This window comes from Oncorhynchus masou, chromosome 30 (genome assembly GCF_036934945.1).
Source record: "Oncorhynchus masou masou isolate Uvic2021 chromosome 30, UVic_Omas_1.1, whole genome shotgun sequence".
Classification (NCBI taxonomy): Eukaryota; Metazoa; Chordata; class Actinopteri; order Salmoniformes; family Salmonidae; genus Oncorhynchus; species Oncorhynchus masou.
In genome coordinates, this window is record NC_088241.1 from 51,342,830 (window position 1) to 51,357,042 (window position 14,213).

The following is a 14,213-nucleotide window of genomic DNA, read 5'->3' on the forward strand; positions in this document are numbered from 1 at the left end:
GGTCTATACATCAAATAATGAAAGTTCCTTTTTAAGATATATCTATGAATAGTTTCTGAATATAATTATATAACATTTTCAAATAGGAGACATTTGGAGTAGAAATGAGAATATATAGACCTATGGCCAACACGACCACAATCTTCTTATAAAGGTTGCCTATTAGAGATGTCTAAAATTGCTCTCCACAATGACGCACCCATTTCATCATATAGCTTACATCCCTGGTCTGCGCGAGACTGATTTGACCGCTGATTTCCGACTCTCCAGGACCCTCTCTCCCACCGAACCCTTCCAACAGAATAGCCCCAATCACTCCTCTCCTCACCCCGTTCCCGTGAGGCGCTCTATAAGCTGTTTTGATGAGGAGCCATCTCGCCTCCCCTCGGACTAGTGACGCAGACTGATGAGAGGAGTTGGGGAGAGAGAGGAGGAGATGGAGGTGAATAAAAGGAGTGAATAGGTAGGCCTCTGGCACTCTAGTCCTTTTTTTCCTTCTCCCCCTTAATTCCATACGCTCCCCTTCGCTCTCATCCAATTAGCTGGCTGTATTAAGCGGTTTATCGTCTCATAGCTGTCCTTTCATGACGAACAAGAGGGACACAGCAATAGGACCGGCTCTCCCTTTGACACCCTTCCTGGTACTTACATGTTCCACCGCGCTATGAATAATAGGGATAGAATAGGCCGCTAATTACCTCATCAAAGAAGACCTTGTCCGACGCTTTGCTCAACGCCGCCATTCTGGTCAAAGAGGACAGGCAATAAAGCTTAACATCACGCACACAATACGACTCGTTCGCTCTTTATTAGTCTAGGACAACGTCGAATTATTGCGAAGTCTTGTTTGGGAGGTGATTCGGGAATCACAGCCTTATTGAAAAACACAGTTAATCGCCCATGCAGGAACGCACGTGGATTGACGTGCACATCGCTGCTGCTGTGAATAGGATGCTTTTTCCATCCGCAGAGCTCGAGGAAAGGAAAGCATAAATACAAAAGCCGCGCCACTGATGATTTAATCTGGTAAAAGTAGAATAAAAACTGCCATTAAGTGTTAAACCCACCTTCACGATGTGATTTAATAAATATACTCAACAAAGATAAACGCAACATGCAACAATTTCAAAGATACTGATTCACAGATCACAGAAGGAAACCATTAAATTAAAATGAATTCATTAGGCCCTAATCTACGGATTTGACATGACTGGTCAGTGCCACAGCTATGGGTGGGCCACCCATTGGGGAGCCAGGCCCAGCCAATCAGAATGAGTTTTTCCCACACAAAAGGGCTTTATTAGACATAAATACTATAGAGAACCCAGTCAGACAGATGTGGAGGTCCTGGGCTGGCATGGTTACACGTGGTCTGTGGTTGAGGCCAGGTGGATGTATGGCCAAATTCTCAAAAATGACATTGGTAGAGAAATTAACATTCAGTTATCTAGCAACAGCTCTGTTGGACATTCCTGCATCAAAACTTGAGATATCTGTGTCATTGCGTTGTGTGACAAAACAGCACATTTTAGAGTGGCCTTTTATTTCCCACAGCACAAGGTGCACCTGTGTAAAAGAAATCATGCCGTTTAATCAGCTTCTTGATATGCCACACCTTCGGGTGGATATAGTATCCTGGCAAAGGAGAAATGCTCACAGGGATGTAAAAGTTGTGCACAAAATTGAGAAATAAGCTTTTTGTGCGCATGGAACATTTCTGGGATCTTTTTATTTCAACTCATGAAACAAACACTTTAAATGTTGTGTTTATATTTTTGTTCAGTATATATATATATATATGAAATGCCACTATATGCACACACACACACACACACACACACACACACACACACACACACACACACACACACACACACACACACACACACACACACACACACAATAGGGAATGGTGGTTTAAGTGTTGAGCCTACTTAAGATCTGTTCTAGCAGTCTGAGGCTGGCGTGTAGTGATTTCTGAAGCGGCGTTTATGGAAATGGTTCCTGCAATGATGATGAGACCTAGTAAAAATGATCAGTCTGTCATTATACATACACAACTACAGTGAAGGATGGAGAACACACAGCGGATATTCCCTAATATACTAATTTAAGAGGCCCTTAGACACACTAGAACACACACACACATTCCTACTGTCACACACATCTCTCAAAGCCACCAAGCAGCTAATTGAAAAGGCCAGTTCATACAAACATGTATCAACATACAGTACCAAGGAGATTTTCATTTAGTTATTTCACTTTTATTTAAGCTTCAGTATCAAATGTTGTACAAAACTTTCTGTATCTAAACAGAAGATTATGAATAAAAAAATAATAATACAACATTCAGAATGAGAAATAGTGGAAAATTACACACATTAAAAAAACAATTTTCATAGCAACAGAAAAGGAAAGTGTGAAGGAGGCTATTCCAATGACATCACTTAAACAGAGGAAGGTTGGAGAGCGACATCACCTGTTCAATACGGACATTAAAGAACAACTCCTGCCCTCCCTCACCCCATCTATTTCACCACCGATCCTCTCTCTCTCTCTGTCCGTCCATCACACACACACACCCCACACACAATGAATGGGGGTAATTTTAACAAGTGTCCAATCACGGCAGGAGTCCAGTATACTCACTGGCCAGGGCTTGTATCATTGGCTAATTCCATGTGTGTGAGAAGTCATCTGCCTCCCTCACCCAGTCATCCTCTGGTGTCTCGTTTAGCTGATTGTCACCCCCCCAAAAAAAATGTGACTAGGTCACAGAGTGTGTGTTCAACAGTGTGTGGAGGGAGTAGAGGGTCTTTAGCCATCTCAGCAGCCAATCATAATGGGTTGATAAGAGAAAGATGTGCTGATATGAGAGCAAGGGTCACACCGACTGGCTGTAATCTTTCACACACACATCACTATGTAAATCAAGGCCTAATTTCATACAAAGACCCTATACACTCTGTCCTCCTAATCTCATTCAAATGTAGTAAAATTCTCATACATACAAAGAAAAGGCATCAAGAGCCAAGGGTCAATGCAACTTCATCAAACACACAAGCAACATGTACAACAAGCATTACCAGAATCATTATATGCCTTAACACCCATGCAACATGAGGGATGACAGTCACCAAGAAATATGTTGTCTAAGAAAACAAGTTTCTTTTCAGTAAACCAAGTCACATCCATAATGATAGTCACATCCAGAGGAGGTGGGGGCCTTCACTGTCCAAATGTGCATGCTTATAGGACTCCACAGCTGTAAATAATTAAATCCCCACTGGCCAATACCTGTGAAGGAGGAGTTGACGCAGGATTTACTTGAGGGAAGTGAAGGCTTGAAAGAGTTTGGAGAGGTTGACCTCAGAGTAACCGCTGGCAAGGAGGGAGCGGTCTGGAACATCTTTTAACTTCCTGTAGACCTCCATCTCTGTCTTCCATAATTTCTTAACCCTCACTGGAGAGGAGGATGAGAAAGACAGGAGAGGTGGAGAGAGAGGGAAAGGGAGAAGAGATAAATAATCGAGGAACATGGTCAGTCTAAGACAGTATTCAGAAGCACAACAGTGTCAAATGTTGCACTGTATGACAATATTCTCTCTGGTAGAAATACAGGCTTTGGGATTTATATCACTCTTAACTGGAGAGTTGAGGGATCTATAGTGGAGCAGTGATACTATCATTTCAAGTTGGGCTATGGGGTCGACACACATTTTGTGTCAGATGGAAATTCATGACTTTTCGATGACTTAACTACATTTCCATGACCAACAATTGGCAGCATCTATGTACATATAAAAAAGTAAGCATAATGTGATGTCGACACTGAGGCTGCTCTCTGATCCCATGTACCACCTCCTGTCGTTGTGCAAGGCACTTAACCCCTGACAAAGTGGAATACCTATTAGGCAACTGTATAAAACACATACGGTCAACCCTCAGTCTGTAGAGCTATTGGGTGTGCAGGCTCTTGATCAAGCCCTGCTCAAACACATCAGAGCCAGTTTATCAAGGTCTGGTTGAGTAGCTAATTTCTAAAATGTGGTTTGTTAGAGGGGGACTGGAATAAAAGCCTGCACAAAGGTATTAGCTCTCCTGGAGAATGGTTGACCACCCTTGATGTATAACATTGCAACCAAGTACATTTGTCTTTGTAAATAATTCACTTATTCAATATATCAAAAGATAGCCCCCCCAAAAATGGAGGAGACAGGTGGCAACGGGAGGTGGTAGGGAACTGGTCCATCTGCCCAATATAAATGATCAAAACTGGTGGAGGAATAAGAATAGCATAAATAGGAAAGTACGGCAGTTTAAGTAGAGGACCAGGATTTTGACAGCTGTGCCATAAGGGAGCAAAATAGCTGGGAAGAGATTTTTGATGTACCGATTCCATGGTATGTATGAGTTGATGTATAAAACAACGCATAAAACAATATTTGTTCTTAACTGACTATATAAATCTAACATACAATCTACCTGCATAGAAGCCGCTTAACTTTTACATTACATTCAGTCATCTTATAGAATCGCATCCAGAGTGTCCCACTGAAGCAACGAGGGCCAACACCCTGACCAAGAGCACATCCACACGTCTCCCACCAAGTCAAAACAGTGACCCTCGTCCAGATCTCCCAACAATGCCAAATAAAATGTAAAATAAATAAATAATATAAACGTCGCAGCTCTGCATTTATTTTATTTTTTTGAGGACACTGGACCATTTGGTCTGGTTTTACATTAGTAATCCTGTTTCTGGTCTCAGGTTCCGGAATGGCTGAAAAAGCACAATCTAAAATTGACCCGAGAAATAGTATTGCTGGGAGATCTGGAGAGACCTGGTCAGTCAGTTAATAACATACTAATATTCAAAGTAAAAGTCTCTATCTTCAACTCGCAATCTGTGGATTCTATTTGATTAGATAGATTCAAATTGTATGTTAAACATCACAGCACAGTTGAACTAAATCGTGCATGTAGAAATCCAAAGAGGGTGGCCAGCAGAGATGATGGGTGGGATGGGCTGATGGAAGCAGAGGGTTGGGATGTGGAATTGGAGACAATTGGGAGTGGAGTTTCTGGGCAGGGGATAGAATGACGGTCAAAGAAAAGTCAAAATAAACAAAGCAAAAAATAGTGTTGGAATGACACGGAGGGGCAACGCTGTTACATCCAATGCCTGTCTGCCCGAGGCTGCGCAGGTGGTTGTATGCGTGCATATACACATGCATATACACACGATCGGATTCAAAACGCACACATAAATAGGGCCACACATGCACTCAAAGGTATTCAGTTGGTCTTGCTGTTTTTGTTGTCCTGGATTTATTTAGTTTGTGCATTGTTATTTTCTGTTGCTTTTCTCTTTTGTACATTTCGTTGGTGCATTAGGGGACGATGGCTAGGGGATTTGGGGGTGGGGAATGGAGGGAGCTGTATTTTATTATTATGTATTTTCTTGGATGGTTGAGGGGCAGCTCCCGGGGAATTGTGGGAGGGGGTCTTGGAGGGTTGGTGGCCTAGCGGTTGGGAGCTTGGGCCGGTGGCCGATAGGTTGCTGGTTTGGGTCCCAGTTTTGACTTGGTGGGAGACCTGTGGATGTGCTCTTGGGCAGGGTGTTGACCCTCGTTGCTTCAGTGGAACACTCTGGATGGGAGTCAATAAGATGACTGAATGTAATGTAAACATTGAGCAGCTTCTATGCAGGTAGATTGTATGTTTTAATATTCAATAAAATAATATCTCAAAAGACCAAATGGTTATGGTAGGCTACAAATCCTTGTATTCCGCTGAAGCAAGCCCACAAATGTACCTCTTCTAGTTTAGATCTATTTATCGAAGCTACCTTAGAAGTGTTTATTCTGCAGGCTGACTAGCATCTATTGAGTTGCAAAGTCCCATACACGTGGATGCTAAAAACAACTGGAAGTACCTACAAAAGTTTTGAAGCAACATAATCCAAAAGAAATGCTATATCAAAAATTTTCCCCCTAAAATTACTGTTTGCGATTCACAGAGGGATGAGTATTACTTCTATCTGCTCTGATGACAAGTATTTTTCTCAGCTTCTTAAAATATATGCAGTGGAGCAAAAAAGTATTTAGTCAGCCACCAATTGTGCAAGTTCTCCCACTTAAAAAGATGAGAGGCCTGTAATTTTCATCATAGGTACACTTCAACTATGACAGACAAAATGAGGGGAAAAAATTCCAGAAAATCACATTGTAGGATTTTTATTTAATTAATTTGCAAATTATGGTGGAAAATAAGTATTTGGTCAATAACTAAAGTTTCTCAATACTTTGTTATATACCCTTTGTTGGCAATGACAGAGGTCAAACGTTTTCTGTAAGTCTTCACAAGGTTTTCACACACTGTTGCTGGTATTTTGGCCCATTCCTCCATGCAGATCCCCTCTAGAGCAGTGATGTTTTGGGGCTGTTGCTGGGCAACACGGATTTTCAACTCCCTCTAAAGATTTTCTATGGGGTTGAGACCTGGAGACTGGCTAGGCCACTCCAGGACCTTGAAATGCTTCTTACGAAGCCACACCTTCTTTGCCCGGGCAGTGTGTTTGGGATCATTGTCATGCTGAAAGACCCAGCCACGTTTCATCTTCAATGCCCTTGCTGATGGAAGGAGGTTTTCACTCAAAATCTCACGATACATGGCCCCATTCATTCTTTCCCTTACACAGATCAGTCGTCCTGGTCCCTTTGCAGAAAAACAGCCCCAAAGCATGTTTCCACCCCCATGCTTCACAGTAGATGTGGTGTTCTTTGGATGCAACTCAGCATTCTTTGTCCTCCAAACACGACGAGTTGAGTTTTTACCAAAAAGTTATATTTTGGTTTCATCTGAACATATGACATTCTCTCAATCTTCTTCTGGATCATCCAAATGCTCTCTAGCACACTTCAGACGGGCCTGGACATGTACTGGCTTAAGCAGGGGGACACATCTGGCACTGTAGGATTTGAGTCCCTGGCGGTGTAGTGCGTTACTGATGGTAGGCTTTGTTACTTTGGTCCCAAGCTCTCTGCAGGTCATTCACTTGGTCCCCTTGTGTGGTTCTGGGATTTTTGCTCAACTCCCGAGATTTTTTGCTCTTGTGATAATTTTGACCCCACGGGGTGAGATCTTGCGTGGCGCCCCAGATCGAGGGAGATTATCAGTGGTCTTGTCTGTCTTCCATTTCCTAATAATTGCTCCCACAGTTGATTTCTTCAAACCAAGCTGCTTACCTATTGCAGATTCAGTCTTCCCAGCCTGGTGCAGGTCTACAATTTTGTTTCTGGTGTCCTTTGACAACTCTTTGGTCTTGGCCATAGTGGAGTTTGGAGTGTGACTGTTTGAGGTTGTGGACAGGTGTCTTTTATACGGATAACAAGTTCAAACAGGTGCCATTAATACAGGTAATGAGTGGAGGACAGAGGAGCCTCTTAAAGAAGAAGTTACAGGTCTGTGAGAGCCAGAAATCTTGCTTGTTTGTTGGTGACCAAATACTTATTTTCCACCATAATTTGCAAATAAACTCATTAAAAATCCTACGTGATTTTCTGGATTTCTTTCCCTCATTTTGTCTGTCATAGTTGGAGTGTGCCTATGATGAAAATTACAGGCCTCTCATCTTTTTAAGTGGGAGAACTTGCCCAATTGGTGGCTGACTAAATACTTTTTCCACCCACTGTATATACAGTGACCGTTTCCACATTTTGTTACATCAGTTTTATTCTAAAATTAATTAAATACATTTTCATCAATCTACACACAACACTCCATATTGGCAAAGCGAAAACAGGTTTTTAGAATATTTTGCAAACGTATAAAAAATGAAACAGAAACACCTTATTTACATAAGTACTCAGACCCTTTGCTATGAGACTCTAAACTGAGTTCAGGTGCATCCTGTTTCCATTGATCATCCTTGAGATGTTTCTACAACTTGGAGTCCACCTATGGTAAATTCAATTGATTGGACATGATTTGGAAAGGCACACAGCCGTCAATGTAAAGGTCCTACAGTTGACAGTGAATGTCAGGGCAAAAACCAAACCACGAGGTCGAAGGAATTGTCCATAGAGCTCTGAGACAGGATTGTGTCGAGGCACAGATCTGGGGAAGGGAACCAAAACATCTTTGCAGCATTGAAAGTCCCAAAGACCACAGTGGCCTCCATCATTCTTAAATGGAAGAAGTTCGGAACCACCAAGACTCTTCCTAGAGCTGGCCGCCCAGCCAAACCGTGCAATCGTGGGGGAGAAGGGCCTTGGTCAGGGAGGTGACCAAGACCCGATGGTCACTCTGACAGAGCTCCAGTGTTCCTCTGTGGAGATGGGAGAACCTTCCAGAAGGACACCCATCTCTGCAGCACACCACCAATCAGGCCTTTACAGTAGAGTGGCCAGACGGAAGTCACTCCTCAGTAAAAGTCACATGACAGTACGCTTGGAGTTTGCCAAAAGGAACCAAAAAGAACAGACCATGAGAAAGATTATAAAGTCTGATAAAACCATGATATAACTGTTTGGCCTGAATGCCAAGCGTCACGTCTGAAGGGAACCTGGCACCATCACTACGGTGAAGCATGGTGGTGGCAGAATCTGTGGGGATGTTTATAAGCGTCAGGGACTGGGAGACTAGTCAAGATTGAGGGAAACATGAACGGAGCAAAGTACGGAGAGATCCCTGATGAAAACCTTCTCAGGACCTCAGACTGGGGTGACGATTCACCTTCCTGGGGGCCTCCCGAGTTGCGTAGTGGTCTAAGGCACTGCATTACCGTGCCACATGCCACTAGAGATCCTGGGTTAGAGTCCAGGCTTTGTCACAGCCAATTGGCCCAGCGTCGTCGGGGTTAGGAGAGTGTTTGGCCGACAGGGAAGTCCTTGTCCCATCGCACACTAGCGACTCCTGCGGCGGGCCGGGTGCAGTGCACGCTGACATGGTCGCCAGATACACAGTGTTTCTTCTGACACGTTGGTGCGGCTGGCTTCCGGGTTAAGTGGGCATTGTGTCAAGAAGCAGTGTGGCTTGGTTGGGTTGTTTCTCGGAGGACGCAGAGCTCTCGAGCTTAGTCTCTCCCGAGACCGTACGGGAGTTGCAGCGATGATACAAAACTAACTACCAATCGGATACCACGAAATTGGGTGGAGAAAAAATGGGGTCAAATAAATAAATGGTTCATATTCCAACAGGATAACGACCCTAAGCACACAGCCAAGACAACGCAGGATTGGCTTCGGGACCAGTCTCAATGTCCTTGAGTGGCCCAACCAGAGCCTGGACGACACGATCAAACATCTCGAGAGAGACCTGAAAATAGCCGTGAAGTGAAAAGTCAAAGGGTCTGAATATTTTCAGAATCCACTGTATGTATGTACAGTTGAAGTCGGAAGTTTACATACAGCTTAGCCAAATACATTTAAACTCAGTTTTTCACAATTCCTGACATTGCTACGTAAGCTTAACTTTCTGAACATTCGAGACGTGTAGTCCACTTGTCATTCCAATCTCCTTTGCATTAGCGTAGCCTATTCTGTAGCCTGTCAACTATGTGTCTATCTATCCCTGTTCTCTCCTCTCTGCACAGACCATACAAACGCTCCACACCGCGTGGCCGCGGCCACCCTAATTTGGTGGTCCCAGCGCGCACGACCCACGTGGAGTTCCAGGTCTCCGGTAGCCTCTGGAACTGCCGATCTGCGGCCAACAAGGCAGAGTTCATCTCAGCCTATGCCTCCCTCCAGTCCCTCGACTTCTTGGCACTGACGGAAACATGGATCACCACAGATAACACTGCTACTCCTACTGCTCTCTCTTCGTCCGCCCACGTGTTCTCGCACACCCCGAGAGCTTCTGGTCAGCGGGGTGGTGGCACCGGGATCCTCATCTCTCCCAAGTGGTCATTCTCTCTTTCTCCCCTTACCCATCTGTCTATCGCCTCCTTTGAATTCCATGCTGTCACAGTTACCAGCCCTTTCAAGCTTAACATCCTTATCATTTATCGCCCTCCAGGTTCCCTCGGAGAGTTCATCAATGAGCTTGATGCCTTGATAAGCTCCTTTCCTGAGGACGGCTCACCTCTCACAGTCCTGGGCAACTTTAACCTCCCCACGTCTACCTTTGACTCATTCCTCTCTGCCTCCTTCTTTCCACTCCTCTCCTCTTTTGACCTCACCCTCTCACCTTCCCCCCTACTCACAAGGCAGGCAATACGCTCGACCTCATCTTTACTAGATGCTGTTCTTCCACTAACCTCATTGCAACTCCCCTCCAAGTCTCCGACCACTACCTTGTATCCTTTTCCCTCTCGCTCTCATCCAACACTTCCCACACTGCCCCTACTCGGATGGTATCGCGCCGTCCCAACCTTCGCTCTCTCTCCCCGCTACTCTCTCCTCTTCCATCCTATCATCTCTTCCCTCTGCTCATACCTTCTCCAACCTATCTCCTGATTCTGCCTTCTCAACCCTCCTCTCTTCCCTTTCTGCATCCTTTGACTCTCTATGTCCCCTATCCTCCAGGCCGGCTCGGTCCTCCCCTCCCGCTCCGTGGCTCGACGACTCATTGCGAGCTCACAGAACAGGGCTCCGGGCAGCCGAGCGGAAATGGAGGAAAACTCGCCTCCCTGCGGACCTGGCATCCTTTCACTCCCTCCTCTCTACATTTTCCTCCTCTGTCTCTGCTGCTAAAGCCACTTTCTACCACTCTAAATTCCAAGCATCTGCCTCTAACCCTAGGAAGCTCTTTGCCACCTTCTCCTCCCTCCTGAATCCTCCTCCCCCCCCCCTCCTCCCTCTCTGCAGATGACTTCGTCAACCATTTTGAAAAGAAGGTCGACGACATCCGATCCTCGTTTGCTAAGTCAAACGACACCGCTGGTTCTGCTCACACTGCCCTACCCTGTGCTCTGACCTCTTTCTCCCCTCTCTCTCCAGATGAAATCTCGCTTCTTGTGACGGCCGGCCGCCCAACAACCTGCCCGCTTGACCCTATCCCCTCCTCTCTTCTCCTGACCATTTCCGGAGACCTTCTCCCTTACCTCACCTCGCTCATCAACTCATCCCTGACCGCTGGCTACGTCCCTTCCGTCTTCAAGAGAGCGAGAGTTGCACCCCTTCTGAAAAAACCTACACTCGATCCCTCCGATGTCAACAACTACAGACCAGTATCCCTTCTTTCTTTTCTCTCCAAAACTCTTGAACGTGCCGTCCTTGGCCAGCTCTCCCGCTATCTCTCTCAGAATGACCTTCTTGGTCCAAATCAGTCAGGTTTCAAGACTAGTCATTCAACTGAGACTGCTCTTCTCTGTATCACGGAGGCGCTCCGCACTGCTAAAGCTAACTCTCTCTCCTCTGCTCTCATCCTTCTAGACCTATCGGCTGCCTTCGATACTGTGAACCATCAGATCCTCCTCTCCACCCTCTCCGAGTTGGGCATCTCCGGCGCGGCCCACGCTTGGATTGCGTCCTACCTGACAGGTCGCTCCTACCAGGTGGCGTGGCGAGAATCTGTCTCCCGCCACGCGCTCTCACCACTGGTGTCCCCCAGGGCTCTGTTCTAGGCCCTCTCCTATTCTCGCTATACACCAAGTCACTTGGCTCTGTCATAACCTCACATGGTCTCTCCTATCATTGCTATGCAGACGACACACAATTAATCTTCTCCTTTCCCCCTTCTGATGATCAGGTGGCGAATCGCATCTCTGCATGTCTGGCAGACATATCAGTGTGGATGACGGATCACCACCTCAAGCGGAACCTCGGCAAGACGGAGCTGCTCTTCCTCCCGGGGAAGGACTGCCCGTTCCATGATCTCGCCATCACGGTTGACAACTCCATTGTGTCCTCCTCCCAGAGCGCTAAGAACCTTGGCGTGATCCTGGACAACACCCTGTCGTTCTCAACTAACATCAAGGCGGTGGCCCGTTCCTGTAGGTTCATGCTCTACAACATCCGCAGAGTACGACCCTGCCTCACACAGGAAGCGGCGCAGGTCCTAATCCAGGCACTTGTCATCTCCCGTCTGGATTACTGCAACTCGCTGTTGGCTGGGCTCCCTGCCTGTGCCATTAAACCCCTACAACTCATCCAGAACGCCGCAGCCCGCCTGGTGTTCAACCTTCCCAAGTTCTCTCACGTCACCCCGCTCCTCCGCTCTCTCCACTGGCTTCCAGTTGAAGCTCGCATCCGCTACAAGACCATGGTGCTTGCCTACGGAGCTGTGAGGGGAACGGCACCGCAGTACCTCCAGGCTCTGATCAGGCCCTACACCCAAACAAGGCCACTGCGTTCATCCACCTCTGGCCTGCTCGCCTCCCTACCACTGAGGAAGTACAGTTCCCGCTCAGCCCAGTCAAAACTGTTCGCTGCTCTGGCCCCCCAATGGTGGAACAAACTCCCTCACGACGCCAGGACAGCGGAGTCAATCACCACCTTCCGGAGACACCTGAAACCCCACCTCTTCAAGGAATAGGATAGGATAGAGTATTCCTTCTCACCCCCCCCTTAAATGATTTAGATGCACTATTGTAAAGTGGCTGTTCCACTGGATGTCAGAAGGTGAATTCACCAATTTGTAAGTCGCTCTGGATAAGAGCGTCTGCTAAATGACTTAAATGTAATGTAAATGATTTAATCCAAGTAAGAATTCTTTGTTTTAGGTCAGTTAGGATCATCACATTATTTTAAGAATGTGAAATATCAGAATAATAGTTGAGAGAATGATGTCAACTTTTATTTATTTCATCACATTCCCAGTGTGTCAGAAGTTGACATTAGAGGTTGACCGATTAAATCGGAATGGCCGATTAATTAGAGCTGATTTCAAGTTTTCATAACAATCGGAAATCGGTATTTTTGGGCGCCGATTGATTTAAAAAGCAACAACATTTTTCTACCTTTATTTAACTAGGCAAGTCAGTTAAGAACACATTCTTATTTTCAATGACGGCCTAGGAACGGTGGGTGAACTGCCTCGTTCAGGGGCAGAACGACAGATTTTCACATTGTCAGCTCGGGGGATCCAATCTTGCAACCTTACAGTTAACTAGTCCAACGCAATAACGACCTGCCTCTCTCTCGTTGCACTCCACAAGGAGACTGCCTGTTACGCGAATGCAGTAAGCCAAGGTAAGTTGCTTGCTAGCATTAAACTTATCTTATAAAAAAACAATCAATCATAATCACTAGTTGATGATATTACTAGATATTAATATTATCTAGCGTGTCCTGCGTTGCATATAATCTGACTGAGCATACAAGCATCTAAGTATCTGACTGAGCGGTGGTAGGCAGAAGCGGGCGCGTAAACATTCATTCAAACAGCACTTTCGTGCGTTATGCCAGCAGCTCTTCGTTGTGCGTCAAGCATTGCGCTGTTTATGACTTCAAGCCTATCAACTCCCGAGAGTGAAATGTGTAACCGAATGGCTAGCTAGTTAGCGCGCGCTAATAGTGTTTCAAACATCACTCACTCTGAGCCTTGGGGGTTGTTTCTCTTGCTCTACATGGGTAACGCTGCTTTGATGGTAGCTGTTGTCGTTGTGTTGCTGGTTCGAGCCCAGGGAGGAGCGAGGAGAGGGACGGAAGCTATACTGTTACACTGGCAATACTAAAGTGCCTATAAGAACATCCAATAGTCAAAGGTTAATGAAATACAAATGGTATAGAGGGAAACAGTCCTATAATTCCTATAATAATTACAACCTAAAACTTCTTACCTGGGAATATTGAAGACTCATGTTAAAAAGGAACCACCAGCTTTCTTATGTTCTTATTTTCTGAGCAAGGAACTGAAACGTTAGCTTTCTTACATAGCACATATTGCACTTTTACTTTCTTCTCCAACACTTTGTTTTTGCATTATTTAAACCAAATTGAACATGTTTCATTATTTACTTGAGGCTAAATTGATTTTATTGATGTATTATATTAAGTTACAATAAGTGTTCATTCAGTATTGTTGTAATTGTCATTATTACAAATAAATACATTTAAAAAAAATTGTCCGATTTAAATCGGTATCGGCTTTTTTGGTCCTCCAATAAATCGGTATTGGCGTTGAAAAATCATAATCGGTCGACCTCTAGTTCACATACACTCAATTAGTATTTGGTAGCATTGCCTTTAAATTGTTTATCTTGGGTCGAACGTTGTGTAGCCTTCCACAAGCTTCCCACAATAAGTTGAGTGAAATTTGGCCCA

General features: G+C 45.2%; 1 protein-coding gene across 1 annotated transcript in view; it reads right to left on the minus strand.

The window, feature by feature from the left end:
* Positions 1-2,248: 2,248 nt before the first annotated feature.
* Positions 2,249-14,213, minus strand: part of pola1 (polymerase (DNA directed), alpha 1) — a 95,162-nt gene continuing 83,197 nt past the window's right edge. The window contains exon 37 of the mRNA XM_064949262.1: positions 2,249-3,463. Within this exon, the coding sequence (XP_064805334.1) occupies positions 3,324-3,463 (140 nt within the window). The 3' untranslated portion in view covers positions 2,249-3,323. The remainder of the gene's footprint in view (positions 3,464-14,213) is intronic.